Below are 17,257 nucleotides of genomic sequence, written 5' to 3'. Positions count from 1 at the left end.
GCATAATTTATTTGCAACAATGAATTTCATTGGTTTAGATGTTCACGAAAAACCAATGAATGATGAGATAACTGAGAGAATCTTCTCCGGTGCAAGCGCGGAGATTTGTTTATCTCTTTTACGAAAGAAGTTAGACCAGAAAAAAGATACGAAGTTTGTCAGCTCCTTATGAAGCCGAGCAGTCAAGTCGCTGAGATGGATTTAAAGGTACAACGACGAGTAAATGTTTAAGCGTCGATTGACTCTTGGTTGGAGTCTGTCAGCAGGCCTGAAGTTTAGTGTTAAAGCTTGTCATGCTTGTATATATAGCGTGGTATTCACGAATATAAGGAACCCTACCCATCGTCAGATGAAAAAAATGTTTCAGGATGACAGCGTATAACGAGGCTGTAAGCGCCACACAAACATTGTAAAGACTCGGATGATCGCTTTGATAAGATAGTAAAATCATTTACAGCTGTTCTTGGAATAATCGAGACAACAATGGGATGTGTACCCTCTTCCATACCCTAATCGACTGGATTACTTGTTCACATGTCAAAAATCATGTCCATACACAAAGCACATTTATGTGATTTATGCATTAGAGAATTAGGAGATAAACCTAGTGTGTTTGAAAATCAGAGACATGCTTTACTGAATTGATGGCGTAGCGTGAGGTTTCAATTGAAATATTTAGTCGCCATCAATTCAGTAAAGCATGTCTCTGATTTTCAAACACACTAGGGTTATCTCCATTCTACCATGACCCATTTAAAATCGAACTTCCTCGCTCTGCGGAAGACACTGCGTAATCCGGCATGGGACGAGAGGCGAATTGAACTCGTCTGTGAAGGGAGCGGTAGATGCTGTTCGTATTTTTTTTAACATTACAACATAACAATATTCTGTCCAAAGAAATCAGACTACTGTTTATTCAATGCAATTAGGTAATACCCGAGTAATACCAACTCCACACGACTAAAACCAGCCTATTGTTTTGTGTGCCGTGAAACTGTACCCCCCTGGCCACACTATAATGGAATCGTCTGACCTACTTATTTTCTTGGAAGTAGACAGTTACGCAACAGTTTGAAATGGCGGACGAGCCAGTGTTGTTTACATTTTGCGAAAGGTTGAAATTTGAAGTGACAGTGGACAATACTTGACTGACTGTTGAATCTGAACCCTGCAGAATCGAAGAATAGATCTTTTCCTGATCAACCTACGACCTGTAACTTATCAAAGACTGTTGATTTTTATAACCGGCCGATCATGATTTCACGTACTGCCTCCACCCCGGCATGCGACAAAAGAGTGACAGTACTGCTGCTTATTGTACATGCGACTAACTTGTGATTCCTTGGAACTTTGTTTTCATCGTTTTTGACTGGGCTGTGTCCAAGCGTTTTTCAAAGTAGATGAACATAACAGTGACAACCTTGCGGGGAAACTGGCAGAGAGCAGAATTATTTTGTGAACGATGCAACGGGATATGATGGAGTATGACTATGAGTGGCATAAATGTGGTGTTTCGCCAGACCGCTAGATCTATCTTGCAAATTTCCCATTCTAAACGGAATTAAATATACCATTTACCAGGTAGGTAAATGTTTACTAATGTTTTGCTGCATATTTTGTATAAATAGGGATGTATTTTTACAAGGCTTTCTGATTTATATGTTAGATATTGTTTTGTTTATGTTGGGGCTGTGTATTGTAATTGAGTTTGAATATTTTTATAATAGAAGGTAATATGATAGTGAGGTTCCCTCATAATTGTTGGGGGGGGGGAAGCATATAACTGTATTTTTCGAGTTTAAATAAATGTTTTATCAGCATTTCCATCACGTCTGTTGTGTTGATATTAGTCATGTTGGTGGTCAAGCTGAAGTAGTGCGGCAGTGTTCTATACGTGCGCAGTGAAGCGCAATGAAATCGAACGCATTTTTAATCCAAAAATTTCCAATAGCCTGTGTGGAAAATTCGAAAGTCAGCGTCAAAATCCATGGAGTTGTTGTTATGATCCGCCATCATTGTGGTCAAACGGAAGTAGTTCTCACAATAAGATTTGTTAATGCGCGGTGAAGCGGCCTTACAATCAGATGAGCGTCAATCCACTTCTGAACAACCAATCAGAATCTAGTATTTTCTTGATTCATGGTAGAATTGATATTTGACACTCTACATGTTCTGGTGACTACAAACATTGAATGGACAGATTTTCAATTGATACTTTGTTTTGTTTTATTTTAGCAACATGTGAGTAGTTCAGTGACTACCTGAGTCAACTTCTTGTTGAACCAACTGAATTCTAAGAATCTAGTAGTACTTAGAAATATTTCTAAAACAGTAAAGCCACCATGGACCAGTGCCCATTTGTACCATAAATCCGAATTTTTGATAATGCCCTCTGGTGTTCCATCGGAAAAGGTATTGATTGCTCAAAGAATGCTGTCAATACATAATAAGTATTAGATCCAGATCTATAACATGTGAGATAATACTAATACACTGTAACCATAGTATCTGTCACATTGCCAGGTCACGCCTCTGTCGACTGAGGATACAAATGACCCAGATGCGGCTGCCGCCAAGACCAAGAAACCCAGGAAAAGGATGAAAGAAATGAGGAAGAAAATCCAGTCTCAGGTTGTCTCTTACTCCCGACCTCTTCTTTTAGAATGTTGATGACATTTATGATACAGTTTTATGTTTGCAAATTTATTGGTAAATTGTGAATTTTAATTTGATTGGTACAGTATTTTAATGCATAGTTTATCATTTAGCTGTATGCAATGATATAAGACATCTTGTACTCTGCAAACATGAGTTATGTCCCTTTAGTGCACAAAAACACCTTTTTTAAAAATGGCTGATGTGATGCGTAGCCATGTGTTTAAGAACTCTGTGATCGTGTTGCTTATCAAGCTTGTCAAGTGAAAGTGTATGTTTGGGATAATGTTTGATGTATTCATGACCCTCCTATAATGCTTTTCGGGGCCATTACTAAACTTCCATTTTGGCTCCCAACTTGGGGCGTAAGTCGCCGACAGAGCTCTGGTTAGGCATTTACAGTGCCTCATGCCTCTGTTCTTGGTTCAGACCCATAGTTACAAAATGTGAAACATTTCATTGTGTGCATGATGTTTACAATAACGTGAAAAGGGTAAAAAATAAAGGCTGGAAAAGTTATTCTTTTTTTTAAATTAAATATGAACATGTTGATGATGTTAGGTTGTATCATGTTTAACATGTTTAATGAATTTAAACCCTGTCACCCATTGCTGTATTGTAAGCTCATGATTTCACTTCTCATTTTAGATGGAGTTTTACTTCAGTGACTCAAATCTACAGAAGGACAGATTCTTGAAGAAAGAGATTGGAAAGACTGAGGATGGATGTAAGATCATTTGGATACATTACAGCGTGTTCCTAATGCCAGATGCATCTTGTACACATGCTACACACAGTGCACCATATGTTTGTTTATACATTCAGAACACATGAGGCTAGAGAAAAACATGTATGTAAATCTGATTCATTGTTTGGTATTATCACATTTGAAACAATGACTGTGTGAAGTCTGTGTATCTTAATCATCTAAAATTGTTTCAAATTGTTATGTATTTGGTCAAGTGACTGAAGAATGTGTTTTTGATTTCAGATATAGATATATCTATATTCCTAAAGTTCAACAAGATTCGTCAGCTAACAGATGACATCAAGACAATAGCCAGGTCTTTAAAGAAATCCAAACTGTTGGAGGTACGTTGCTGAGTCAGTGAGCTTCTCCACTTTTCTTGTATTCGTCCTCCCGAAATTACATCCACTTGTATGCAGCAATCCAGTGTTGGTCTTACCGGTCCACATTTAGCAGTAAGATATGTTAAGTGGTTACCCCCACTAACACTAATCTTTAATCTTAGGGGGGCGGTGGGGTAGCATAGTGGTTAAAGCATTGGCCATCGTCACGCCGAAGACCCGGGTTCGAATCCCCACATGGGTACATTGTGTGAAGCCCATTTGTGGTGTCCCCCGCCGTGATATTGCTGTAATATTGCTAAAAGTGCCGCGAAACCAAACTCAGTCATTTTAATCTTAGGGCTGCCAGTAAGTATCTGTATTATGGATTTTTGTGTTTTACAAGCAAATGATGAATGTTTGTGTTTCTAGGTGATTGACAAGCGTTTGTCTTTTGCAGATTATTATCTGCATTTTATTATTTTTTTATTATTATGTTTCTGTAGGAGGCTAATGTTTGGGTTTTGCAGGTGAATAGCGATGAAACAAAGGTCAAGAGAATTCAACCTGTTCAGAGTGTTCCTGACGTGGATGACAGAACCGTCTATGTTGTGAGTTCGGATATAGGAGCTGCTGAGTTTTGGCATCATGGTTACTGAGGAACACATATTGGTCAGATTGTCTTTAATAATTCTAATTAATTTGAATTATTGCTGAATAGATTCTGTATTCACAAATCTTTGCAAATATATCACAACTTGAAGTGTGTTTTGTATTGTGTGATGTTGCCATCTTCTCCAGTCTCACATCCCCTTCATACATTATGAGAAACAAACATTCTTTCACAAGTTGAATTTATTAACATCAAATGGTTACAGTTGCAATCTTAAGTTTTTCAGCTGAATGATCAAGGGGAGATAACTCACATTCACCATGCCATTATTGTAGTAGCGTTGATTGCATTCGTGACCTACTCGTGTTATTCCGGGACAAGCCGAATAGCGACTCGTGCCCCTCTGGAAGGATTTCATATTGGCGCATGAACATCAGAACTACTTTAAACAGGAATGATAACTCTATTCTTGTTTGATTCCAATGGTACTTAATATCACAAAGTTGATTAGTTACATGCAGATATATGTCTAATATTATTGTTTTGAAACTTGTAGTGATTTATAATTACATTTCCTAAAATTGTTGGAAGCGCACGTACAATCTCCATAGCAAGCCCGCAAGATCGTCAGAAATACCCTCAGTTGGAAACATGAGAGCCGTAATGTCAACAAACGCACGTGCATGTATTTGAATATCTCACCGTCAATCGCATGATTCTTATCGAAAACTTCATACCAGGCAGCAAAATCCTGTTAGCTAAGTTCTTTGTACTTTCAATATGTCGATATATATTTTTTCATGATTTTTTAAACAATGACATAATGCCATAAACGATTTCAGTACTTGGGATTATTTTTACCAAAGCACCTCAGTCATTTACGTGCGTTCTGATTGGTTTGTCTTTTTTTCGCACATAACAAGCATCGAGAGGGGGATGAGTCTTCTTGGAGGTTACAGAAAGAGGCGAGTGGTGACGAATGCGTTGATTGGTGTGCATGGTGTGGGCAATTATTGACCCTCACACCCAAAGGAATGCTGTTTTTCAAAATTTGTGTTATTGTCTCATGCAAATAACATGTATATGTTAAAGACTGAAGAAAGACAACCACATTTCTGTATATGATAAATCAAGCTTTAAAATCCCATTCCAGGAGAACCTGCCCCGTACTACCGACCATGAGTGGGTAAGGAGTCTGTTCTCACAGTGTGGCAGTGTACAGTATGTCAGTCTGCCAAGGTTCAAGAGTACCGGGAGATCTCAAGGGATTTGGCTTTGTTGAGTTTGCCTCTAAAGAAGAGGCTACCAAAGCTTGTGAGGTAAGACTGCAGGCTTGTAAGCTGGAGTGTTTTTGTCTACAGTGGAACTCTGTATACCTGGACAATTCTGTTTTTGTAAAATACAGCTGAATATCATTCTCTGTGAGGCAGTAACAGTTGTTGAAAAATATTTGACAATAATTGACTGTAATTGACACTTTCTTCACTTGCTGCAGTTAAGTTAAATTTTAATTCTTTAGTTATTTGAAACCCTTATACCCTTTGCAAAATCAGTGAACATGGTATTTTTTTCATCTGAAAAGTACCGTTGGTTCTATGTTGCCTAGATGTTGCACAACCCACCTCCGATGTCAGGCAAGGCCGGAAGATTCCCCAAGTGGAACAAGATGCTGTACCAGCTCAAGAAGAAATCCGGACAAGGTCAGCTGCACTGTGTGGCTTAATGTACATGCTGTGAATATGTCTGGATTGCTTTCCAGTTTATAACTACTTCAATGTGCTTATATAACCATGATGTATCTACAGTATTACCTTGGTCACTGGTTCAGTTTGCACTTGAGTTTCATTCTCATCTCCTTGAGGGAGTATACAACCCAAGCAGTCTGGTCTGGTGCTAGAATGTTCACATTACCATCTTATCCTCCCGGGTACCCATTCACTGCTGAGTGAGTTACGTCACTTGTCTAATGAGACTCCACTGTGGATCAGTGTAGGACTAACCAAGACCTTACTTACTCTGAACTGACAAACACAGTCACCCTTCCAACTACTCTATAACTTTTAACTAATTTGCTATTAGTTTTCTGTACTTTCTATAGTACATGCCTGGACATTACTCTCACTTCCATTTAAATACAGTCAAAGTGTAACATTGCAGTATTCTCTGTCTTGTTCTGGAAGTATAGAAACACAGACTATAGTGGCTTCTCCCAGTCAGCTCATGGACCCAGCAAAAACTTTGACAAATAATAACTTTGGGGAACAATTCACACCCAATAACTTAGAAATGTATGGAATACCAGAACAATACTAAATGTGAATAACATGTGAGTAACTACTCAATTGCTAAACAGTTTCAGTATATTTTTGACCTTTCCAGACTCTCACGAAGACATGGAGACCACTGAGAAGTCGAAGGAGAACGATGAACCCGTACAGAAGCAGTGTAAAAAGCACAAGAAGCGGCGACGACACACTAGCGAGAGCAGCGTTGATTGCTCCTCTGATTCAGTCCCGGCCAAGAAGAGGAAGACGGAGTCAAGTGATGGCAGAGAAGAGCCTGAGAGGAAGAAGGAGGTCTGTAAGGACTTGGGTAAAGCTTCATGTGCTAAGGAACAAGGTAAACTGGATGAGTCAGTGTCAGATGGGCTCAAATCAGAGGAAGATGACAGAAAAGAAGGAAAGAAGAAGAAAAAGAGGAGGAAGCAGAGACTTTCTGATTCAAATAAATCTCTTGAAGAAGATTCAGAGCACACAGACTCCTCTTTTGTGGAGAAGGACAAGTCTGAAAGGGGAAAACGTAAACGAACATCGGACAGTCGAGAGAGTGGTGAGTTTTCAGCTCCGCAAGCTAAGGCGTCAAAACCAGATGATTCTGGGGTTGATGTAGAGACAGGTGATGTTAATAAAAATAAGAAGAGAACTCGAAGGAAGACAAAGAAGAAGAAGAACAAAGAGAAGGATATCCCACCACCACAGCTCAAGGTCATCACCAAGTAGGTTCAGACTGTTGTCAGGAAAAAGCAACCTTTCCAATTCTTAGATTTTGCTTGATTCATTAATTCATTCACTCATGACAGAAATTTGAAAACCATGATAGGTTTGGTATTTTGAATGATTAAACTATCCACTTGATACAAATTTCTGATATATACTCATGGAAACAAATAAGGGAACACATGAAGTTCAAGTGTTCCTTTATTTTTTTCCAGGTTTCTTCACAAGGAACGTATTGCACTGTGATTGAAATTCTGGTAATAAATAAAGGAACACTTGTACATGTGTTCCCATATTCATTTCTTTGAGTATATTTTTACTCAGTTTTCTTGAATTGATGGGATTAAAAAGAGTGAGTAAGTATGATTTAACACTGCTTTTAGCAATATTCCAGCAATATCACTAAAGGGGACGCCAGAAATGGGCTTCAACACATTGTACCCATGTGGAAAATTGAACCCGGGTCCTTGGTGTGACGAGCCAACGCTTTAGCCACTAGGCTACCCCCTGCCCTGATAGATAGATAGATGTCCACTGTTCATCACCTATCAACACTACTTAACTGTTAAATGTTGGCTTCTATCAGCACTAATTAACTAGTGTTGGCGTCCATTCAGTGCTAATTAACTGTTAAGTGCTGGCTTCTATTTGTTCCATTGTTTTGCCGGCATCTTTGTTGTCTTATCACTTTGTTGTTCTTACATGTACATATACAGTACAACCAGAAATTATTGAGAATTTAAAGATTGTAAAAAAATTATTTTTTCACTCATTACTCACGTATTAAATGTGAATATTAGCAGAACATAACTCCAGATTCAAAGACAGGTGAACAGTCACCATGGGCAGCAATGCAGGCTTCAATGCAGCGGTGCATACTACTGATGAAAGAAGTTAGAAAGTCGTGGTCCATGCTGTCCCAATATCGGACCCCTTCTTCTTTCATTTCAGCAATATTTGTCAGATTTTTCTTATTGACACTTTCCTTCATAAGTCCCCAAACATTTTTTATTGGATTAAGGTCAGGGCTATAGCTTGGCCAATCTAATAATGTCATATTTTGGGTCCGAAACCAGGCCTGTGAATGCTTTGAACGATGTTTTGGGTCGTTGTCCAGCTGGAAAATCAAAAAATTTCCATAGAACACATGAGCAGATGGAAGTAAATGTCCCTCGAGAATATTTGTGTACCACTCACTGTTCATATTCCCTTCAAATACACAGAGGGGCTTTGCCCTTAACACAGATATGCCACCCCACACGTTAAATTTCGGACTGTACTTTGGGTGCTGATACAAAGGTTTTTCAGTTTGTTAGGTCCAGAATTTCAGTGTATTAGGAAACAGCCACACAGAACTTTTATATGAGAAAATCACATTGTCCCAATTAAAGTTTCTATGCTGTAAGCACCAGTTCAACCTTCGCTCCGTTTATTCAGGTTTCATGATCGGTGATGGAATTCCTCAACTTTTCTGCCAACCCATTGCATGCAGCTCAGTTCTAATTGTCTCCTTACAGACAGCCACAGTTCCTCTATCAATCATATCCAGCCTTAAGTTTTCTAAACTCCCTCGTTTGTTTTTATAAACAAGAATACCAAGCCGCCTCCTGTCACCGACGGTCAATTTTCTGGGCCTACCTGCACCTCCCTGGTGCTCAATGCCATATCCATTTGCAATATTTTTCAAAACACGATAAACAGTGGACAAAGGGATGCCTGTTCTACTTGAAATCACTTTAGCTGATCTGATGTCCTTGTTATAATACTCTAAAATCAACTTCCTCTCCTCTAAATCATCCATACTGAGGATCACTTAAAATGTCTTCTGCTAGCAAGTAAACAAAGGGGGATAACTCTTCACAAGCTAATGAAAAAGGATTAACGGAGTTGTCTCTCTTGAATGAAACCAAGCACTTGATAGCTGGTCAAGGTTGTTTATACTAGAAATACAATTAAACATATTCCTAAAATTCTCAATAATTTCTGGTCATACTATATTTGCTATCTGTCCCATACCATTCATTCACCTGATGAAGGAGTAAGGATACCCTCCGAAACATTGTGTTCCTCATAATAAATAAGTTGACATCCATAAAAATTCTCTTCCTTATGTGTATCAGCTCTTCAAAGACCAAGAATGTTGAAGCCTAAATGAGTTTTGTTGCATCTTTTTTCATTAAGAAAAGCAACATTCAAAGGTTGAAATAATCTGCTATGACATGTGAAGACTGTGAGTGTTTTTCCAGGCAGGAGTGGCTCAAACTGAGAGAGGAGTACCTGAGTCAACAGAAGGCCAACATGGCCGCCCTCAAACAGTCGCTACGGAAACAGCGGCAGGAGAGAGAGGGACAACAGAATAAGATAGAGGAAGGAGGTAAGTGAAGAATTAACATACCAGATCACGCTCGATAATCAGCCTTCGGTTCATCCTTGGTATAAGGTTTTGTTTAATGTTGATGTTATGGTATTTGTTGGTCACTTCACAATAGGCTCCTCTGTAGAAGTGCTACTGTACTAAGATGACAGGTTGCTAAACAGATGTACAGGTAATATCCAGACATTTATCTCAACCCGAAGCCCCATTAGTCTTACCCTTCAGAAGATGTTTCAAAAGGAGTCCAATTCAAGTCTAGATTACCTCAACTCTAGAAAACTAAGGATTGTATAGGGTATGTTTTGAACTCTATTCTGTTTTGTGTTTGTGTATTATTAAATGAGGTAACTTCATTTCTGGGACTAAAGTGTAAGTCAATTTAACCCAAGTCCTGAGCAAATGTCAGTAAGACCAAAATCACTTTGTTATGTTAGTACGTTATGTTATTGTTTTCCATTACTGACTAGCATTTCACTTTTATAAGAGATAAAAGAAACAAGAAGATACTTTAATGCATAGTTTTCTATCTTTCCTTTAAAGGGAATGTTAAAAGACCCCTGAATTTAACAACACCAGGACTTTCATGAAAATTCCAATTGTGAAAAAAACCATGGTTTTATCCCAATTTGTCAGCTAAGCATTTGAATGTGAGATGAACCATTGTACAACCCATCAGACCGCATTGAGCAGGTTCCTAAAGTGTTCTCTGTTTTCAGGTGCCACTAAAGGTGCAGCCCGGCCAGACATACAGTATGTCCCTGGGGTCATAGTGCAGGTCACCTGTAGTGACCCCATGAACAGAAGGGCGCTGAAGGTGAGAGATGAGAGGAGACTCTTAACAAAGATTGTTTCAATGTTTACAGAAAAAGAAGTGATTCACCACTTACAGAACTTTTAACAATGTTCCAGCAATTTGCATGTTGTACACATGTAGAGAGTTGAACTCAGGGCTTCAGTGTGATAAATGAATGCTTTCACCATTGGGCTACCCAAACACAGATTCAAGAAAGTAGTCATCAAATTTTATGGTTTCTTTTGTGGAACAGTGTATTTTCTCTTTCATACTGAGGCTGTTTCCTGAAGAAATTGATGTTAATTATTCAAGGTACATAATCAGGAAGTGAGCTACAATCATTTCTTTAATGGTTATGTTAAGAATGGTTACAAATTTATGGATAACAACTTCTTGTTTATTCCTAAGAGTGACATTTTGCATATTACACAGTTACCAAGCTAATAGTCAATGATATTGTTGTCTCTCATTTGACATTTGCAGGAAAAGTTGCCCAGGGAAGTTGGTGTTGCCTACTTCGACATAAAAGATAATGCCTTGTCTGGCAACATCCGCTGTAATGATGAGGAGAGTGCAAGGAAGATCTCAGAGTTCCTTCTAGAAAACCATACTTTCAACTTGCTTACTGGTAGGTCATGCTGTACAGACTGGATGTTAAACCCTATTTCACCTCACCTGTACAGGTAGACTGGATGTTAAACCCTGTTTTCACCTCACCTGTACAGGTAGACTGGATGTTAAACCCTGTTTTACCTCACCTGTACAGGTAGACTGGATGTTAAACCCTGTTTCACCTCACCTGTACAGACTGGATGTTAAACCCTATTTCACCTCACCTGTACAGGTAGACTGGATGTTAAACCCTGTTTCACCTCACTTGTACAGGTAGACTGGATGTTAAACCCTATTTCACCTCACCTGTACAGGTAGACTGGATGTTAAACCCTGTTTCACCTCACCTGTACAGGTAGACTGGATGTTAAACCCTGTTTCACCTCACCTGTACAGGTAGACTGGATGTTAAACCCTATTTCACCTCACCTGTACAGGTAGACTGGATGTTAAACCCTGTTTCACCTCACTTGTACAGGTAGACTGGATGTTAAACCCTATTTCACCTCACCTGTACAGGTAGACTGGATGTTAAACCCTGTTTCACCTCACCTGTACAGGTAGACTGGATGTTAAACCCTGTTTCACCTCACCTGTACAGGTAGACTGGATGTAAAACCCTATTTCACCTCACCTGTACAGGTAGACTGGATGTTAAACCCTGTTTCACCTCGCCTGTAGAGGCAGACTGTACCTTAAACCCGGTTTCACCTCACCTGCATGCTGAGTGTAAACTTTGTCATTGACACTTTTTGTGTGATGTTCACTTTTGTGCTATGTTTTTTACCCTTGTCACGAGGGCTGTGAGACAGTTGAACATGTGTTCACATTGTGACCCTGATTCACATTTCAGGAGACAGTGAGAAAAATTACTGGGATAAGCTAAAGGCAGACAGAGAGGACAAATTCAGTAACAAGACAAGGACAAAGAAAAGAGGAACACAGAAGGTCTGTTGTGTGAATGAAAAGACGATAGCATTTCTACCCTATGTATGGCCAAATGTTATTCCACTTGTACACACTGTCACAATTCTACATTAAGTTTGCAAAATTAAAGAAATACCAAAAGGATGGAGATGAACTAGTTGTCAGGCACAGTGATTCACCCGCAGAGAATGTGTCCCTTGCTCATGCCAATACACAGCTTTTCTCCTTTACTGAGTGAGTGAGTGAGTTCAGTTTCACTCAGCAATATTCCAGCTATATAGCAGCGGTCTGTAAATAATTGAGTCTGTAAATGGTGCTTTTCCAGTTCATTTTGAATCTGGCAAAAATTATCATGATAATGATAAGAGAAGCTACTGAATTGTCATGTTTTGTTATTCTCTTCACATCAGCTCTTATCTGTGTTTTCCAGCTGATTGAGAAGGCTCACAAGCACAATGCCGAGGTGATCGAGAGGAACAAGCACATTGTGTTTGAAGACTGATGCAAGGCTGAGTGATGGAGTGTGACAGGAGCGTGACTGAGTGACTGAAACCAAACCTTTAGAAATAAATACTGTTCAATTCCTATTTATGTTGTTCTTTCAACATGTTCGGTGGTACTGTGGATGGTGTCTTTATTGCCTTTTCCCCAGATGAATTATATCTGCCTACTACTCTCAGAAGAATGTATTCTTCCGGTGCTGCTGCACAATTATGTCTATCACAGTTATGTCTGATTTATAATATGTTGGGGACGACATACACACAGCAGCAGGGTTAATCCTGATCTTTCATCTTCTGTAGAATCCTGTAGGGTCCAAGAATCCTATGATGTAGAATGCTAGATTATCATTTGTGATTTGTCAGCTCTATAACAATGTTTGTGTGTTCCACCAGGTTCTGCATAACCTTTTTCTGTCCACCATGCAATAAAACTGGTCAAAGTGACACTGAACCCACTTTGATTACTGTATCAATCACATTTAAATCCTACCTTTTAATTCGATAGCTTTTTTACTTCAAATTTTGAGGAAATATGAATAGGAGGTTGTGTGACTTGAAGTTTCTTACAAGCCAACCAGCAGATCTGAATCTTAGTCAAATATAACTGTTGAGATTGTGAAAAAAAGGTAAAAGTGTGTAACCATATTGTCGATAACATCCTGCTACTCATGAGTACACGTCATCTTGTTTTTACAAACGCATGGTAACCCCAGACAAGACTGCGTCCCTCAATCCAATAAAGTTGAACAAAGACATTAGTTGAATGGCTTTATTATGCTCATTGTTACTGTACATACATACATGTAGAGCACACATCAGATCAGAGATGCTGTAAGCACAGGGCTACAGATGAGTATTAACTGGCTGGATCACACCAAGTTCTGACACCTAGGACACAGGCAGACCATGTGAGAGGGTGCCAGCCCCTTTTGGTAGGCCAGATGCTGTACCCTGTTGAGCAGTAATTCGGCTACAAGTAATGTTTAACTGATACATACATTGTTTCAGTATCGGTATTTATTTGTAGTCATTATTTCATGCAAAGAGTGACAAATTAATAAAACTATTTAGCATTTGGCTTGGTTTAATGCCATGACAGAAATTATATTGCTTGTTGATGAGGTGGGTGGGCACCCTCCTAAAACTGTGAATGGCATCTGTTGAGTGTAGCAAATAACCAGGGAGTAACTGGACATTTGAAGTTATACAGCAGGGTTTACCATGACCTACTTCACTAGGGTCCAGAGGACCCACTGTTACATGTCTAATAAGAGGATCCTATAAACTAATGATATGGTGTTGGGTACTGACATGTAAGATTTCACTGTTCCTTTAATTACAGAAAGCTTCAATATCATTTCAAGAATTTGGTAAAATCAACACTATTGTTTTGTCCCCTGGGATGCAACATATGTCTTTGTGTTCATTCTAAACAATCATGCAAGTTTCTGCATGGTGTAAAACCCCGGAAAAGAAACAGGCTCCCCAGTTAAGGGGAAGTAACTCATGGAGATCATGCGCATGCAACAACACATTCACCAAGAATTAAATTACTAAATTTCACAATTATTTTAGAGAAAATATTTACATGCTTAATTTCAAGTCTAGTTGACAAACTGGTTGGATTCGAGACTGTCTACCTGATATGGAAATAGTTTTCTCTTAAATCTTCCCCGATATATACAGTAGAGTTTATGGAGACTGATACAGTATCAGTGATATGACAATGACATGAATACTGTTAGGTCGTGTATACTTGGAGGTAGATAGGTCTCAATCTATGAGTGATCATCAACCAGGATGGAGAAATGTATGAGTGTCTCGATATCCAACATTTACAGAAACCCATGAATGAAAATGAAACTGGTCAGAAGACTAAAGAATTGATGTATTCCTTACTTTGGCATATTTATTGAACTTTGTGATCTAACATTCTGAAAACAAATGTGAGTTTGTACGATCCTAGATATAGAGGATGAATACCACAATCTTCTTGTACCCATGTTCAATGATAAGCCAAACATAAAATTCCAATTTTTGTTAATGAGTAAAGATAAGTCAATCATACAAAATGTGTCCATATTCATATACCACCATTATTGTACAGAAAAAAATAATGTAAATAATAGTTAGAATGTTTGTAACACCTCTGTACTATATATACTATCAGCCCAAGTCCTGTGTTTAAATTAAGACTGGCATCAAAATTATGTATTATTTCGAAATCTGATGTAACATGTATTAGCAGTACAAATATAAAAACATCCTGTGTCCAGTTGAATGGCATTTGTTTTTTAAAACAAATCCCAGTTACAGAATTCCCACATCACATAAATCCTACTACGTAACACAATACTCAGAACTGGGATCCTGTATCATGAAGCACACATTCCACAGGTAACAGCACCAGGTGTCTGTACAATAGTCCTTGTTTGCATAGAAGCTTAAACAATGGTCACAACATGCATTTCCCCAAAATATACAGGTATGTATCTCATGCCAAACAATCGTGTACACAATATACAATCTTCCTCATATAAATAATACCTAACTGTACACATATTAAGTTTATACATCAGGGTTGCCAAATTACTACTGAATATACACAGGAAAGGCAGTGCTGTAAATAGTTAACAATACCAGTGTATATAACATGTCCTTAAATGCAACATAACAACAGCAAAGTGGAAATATTACATTACCACTATGAAAGTATTACCTTTTCTTGTATATCTTGATAATCATCAGCTTCTGACTACTTTCTCTAATACCTTACAAAGTTTACCTCAACATGGGAAAAGATGCTGCCTGTTTAACATAACAATTGCATATTAGAATTATGTCCTAGCTTCAAGTGTACAGGCTATATGAAAACATGGACAGAAAGATGGGCCGTGTATGTCAGTTGTAGACAGAACAAAACTTGTATAACGCTTATGAAAACACGTAATCTGAAAACATAATTGTACAGATACACTTGAACAACATAAAACAATACATTGCAACACTTGCACAATAATGTAACAATCAGGTTACTTTGTAGCACTCTGTCCTGATTAAGACAATGGGAGCATAGACACAGAAGTATTATTGCAGGATGATTAAGTCACAGTAGGGACAATAAGTTACGTATAAAATATGGGAATATGGCTTTATACATCTTCTTAAGTGAAGATGTACAACATTTGGTATGAACATTTTGAAAGCATGTTTCAAGTTCTCCACATTGAGTGGAAAGTTGGGCCAGTAGAGATCTACTGTATCTCCATGGAAACGCTGAGTTCTGGCTCCACCATGGTTTCTGTTGTAGCTTTCATATTATATACACCATGCATCTCAGCAAAGAGCACATCCAGTGATCAAACATCTGCATCAGCTATCAGTCCAATTTCACAGCCTCCATGAACACCTGCATGGTCTGTCATCTTTACTGGCAGCCTGTCACATTAAATGCGCAGGTTACCATACCATGGATTTTGCCTCCATTTGAACATACCTGGTGCTGAACATATATAAATGCTGTGTTACTGCTAATTATGCATCAAACTTCTGTCCCAGAATCCACATTATTTCCATGTATAACCTTTAAGTTCACTTCTTTAGCTTTAACTAAATTTGATTTTTCCTCTGGGGTATTAAGATTCTTCCTGGAGTCAGTCAGTCTGAGGCTCCTACGTGAGCCTTTCCACCTGTTGGTGGTCATACCACTGTCGGGAGTGTCTACCAGAGTCACTAGATTGTTGGGTTTAACTGGCGGCTCTTTCTTACGCCGACGCCGTCGTATCACAACAATTATAATAACTATGATCACAATAATGAAGATGAGTCCCCCAATGGCTGTGGGCACTGCAACATTGGGGACCAAGGGGAATGAAGAGTCGGGTTCAGAGTGAACATGTTCAGTGTCAAGGTGAATGAGGCGCATGTTAGTGCCATTCTTAGGCTCGTCAAAACTGCTGGATGCTCTTGGGGCATCTCGTCTGAAGCGAAGCAGTGATGACCGACGGAAGCGTTGCCGGAGTTTGTCGGAGGGTCCAATGACATAGATCACCTGGAGGTACCACTGGTGTCCCGAGTCCACCTGAAGGCAAGAACAGAGATTGTGATACATATGATGACTGCTGCAAGTAATGAGAAAGAATGGAACAAGGAACTCAACACTTTTCAAGTGGGTAATAGCAATACTTTTCAGATTGATGAAACCAACAAACAAAGCTTAGGCTAAGACAAGCCTTGAAACATAACTGAGGCAAAACATAGGTTTCTGGCATGACTAAATGATGCATCGCTGTGCTGTAACTCGCAGCATCTTAGATGACTTGGCCAACCATGCCCCATATATCTTTAAAATATCTCCAAACTAGTTAATCCATCACATATTCGACTGCTTGGGGTTTTCAGGGTACCCCCATTTAGCCATGCTTGTTCTAGGGTCAACTTTATTGACTGGTAGGTCTGATTCAGTGACTACAATTATAACATGCCATTGTACCCCAATGGCTATAGTATCAGTCCCTGGCTTGGCTTGTCCACTTGATTATAACAGGGCTCGATTTAAGAGAAGTTAACCTACTTCCACCAGGTGCAACCTAAGATAAAAGCCTAGTTGCACCCGCCAAATTCCAGTTGCATTGCTTTTATTGCAATATGTAATGAAAGAAATATGCTATTGAAGTATGTAGATGTTTTATTCAGAAGTTTACCCACACAAAAATT

At 38.9% G+C, this 17,257-nt stretch overlaps 2 protein-coding genes across 2 annotated transcripts in view; one reads left to right on the top strand and one right to left on the bottom strand.

Moving 5' to 3' along the window:
* The first annotated feature begins 59 nt into the window (after positions 1–59).
* On the top strand, positions 60–12,623 carry LOC124286448 (la-related protein 7-like). The gene is given in 14 exon segments (XM_046722827.1): positions 60–207; positions 2,524–2,631; positions 3,304–3,382; positions 3,647–3,747; positions 4,254–4,334; positions 5,490–5,588; positions 5,590–5,655; positions 5,943–6,036; positions 6,716–7,331; positions 9,579–9,706; positions 10,423–10,520; positions 10,983–11,127; positions 11,965–12,059; positions 12,469–12,623. Coding segments are annotated over 14 exon segments (1,821 nt in total). The 5' UTR covers positions 60–168; the 3' UTR covers positions 12,541–12,623.
* A 673-nt stretch (positions 12,624–13,296) lies between these two features.
* The window catches only part of LOC124286435 (extracellular matrix organizing protein FRAS1-like), a 132,806-nt gene continuing 128,845 nt past the window's right edge, over positions 13,297–17,257 (bottom strand). Inside the window, 1 exon segment of the mRNA XM_046722811.1 lies at positions 13,297–16,622. Coding sequence (XP_046578767.1) covers positions 16,083–16,622 — 540 coding nt within the window. The 3' untranslated portion in view covers positions 13,297–16,082.

Source organism: Haliotis rubra, unplaced genomic scaffold, assembly GCF_003918875.1.
Source record: "Haliotis rubra isolate DU_JTF1 unplaced genomic scaffold, ASM391887v1 Scf383, whole genome shotgun sequence".
In the NCBI taxonomy this organism is placed as follows: domain Eukaryota; kingdom Metazoa; phylum Mollusca; class Gastropoda; order Lepetellida; family Haliotidae; genus Haliotis; species Haliotis rubra.
The sequence above is the reverse complement of the archived record's forward strand: the minus strand, read 5'-3'. Positions and strand labels throughout refer to the sequence as shown.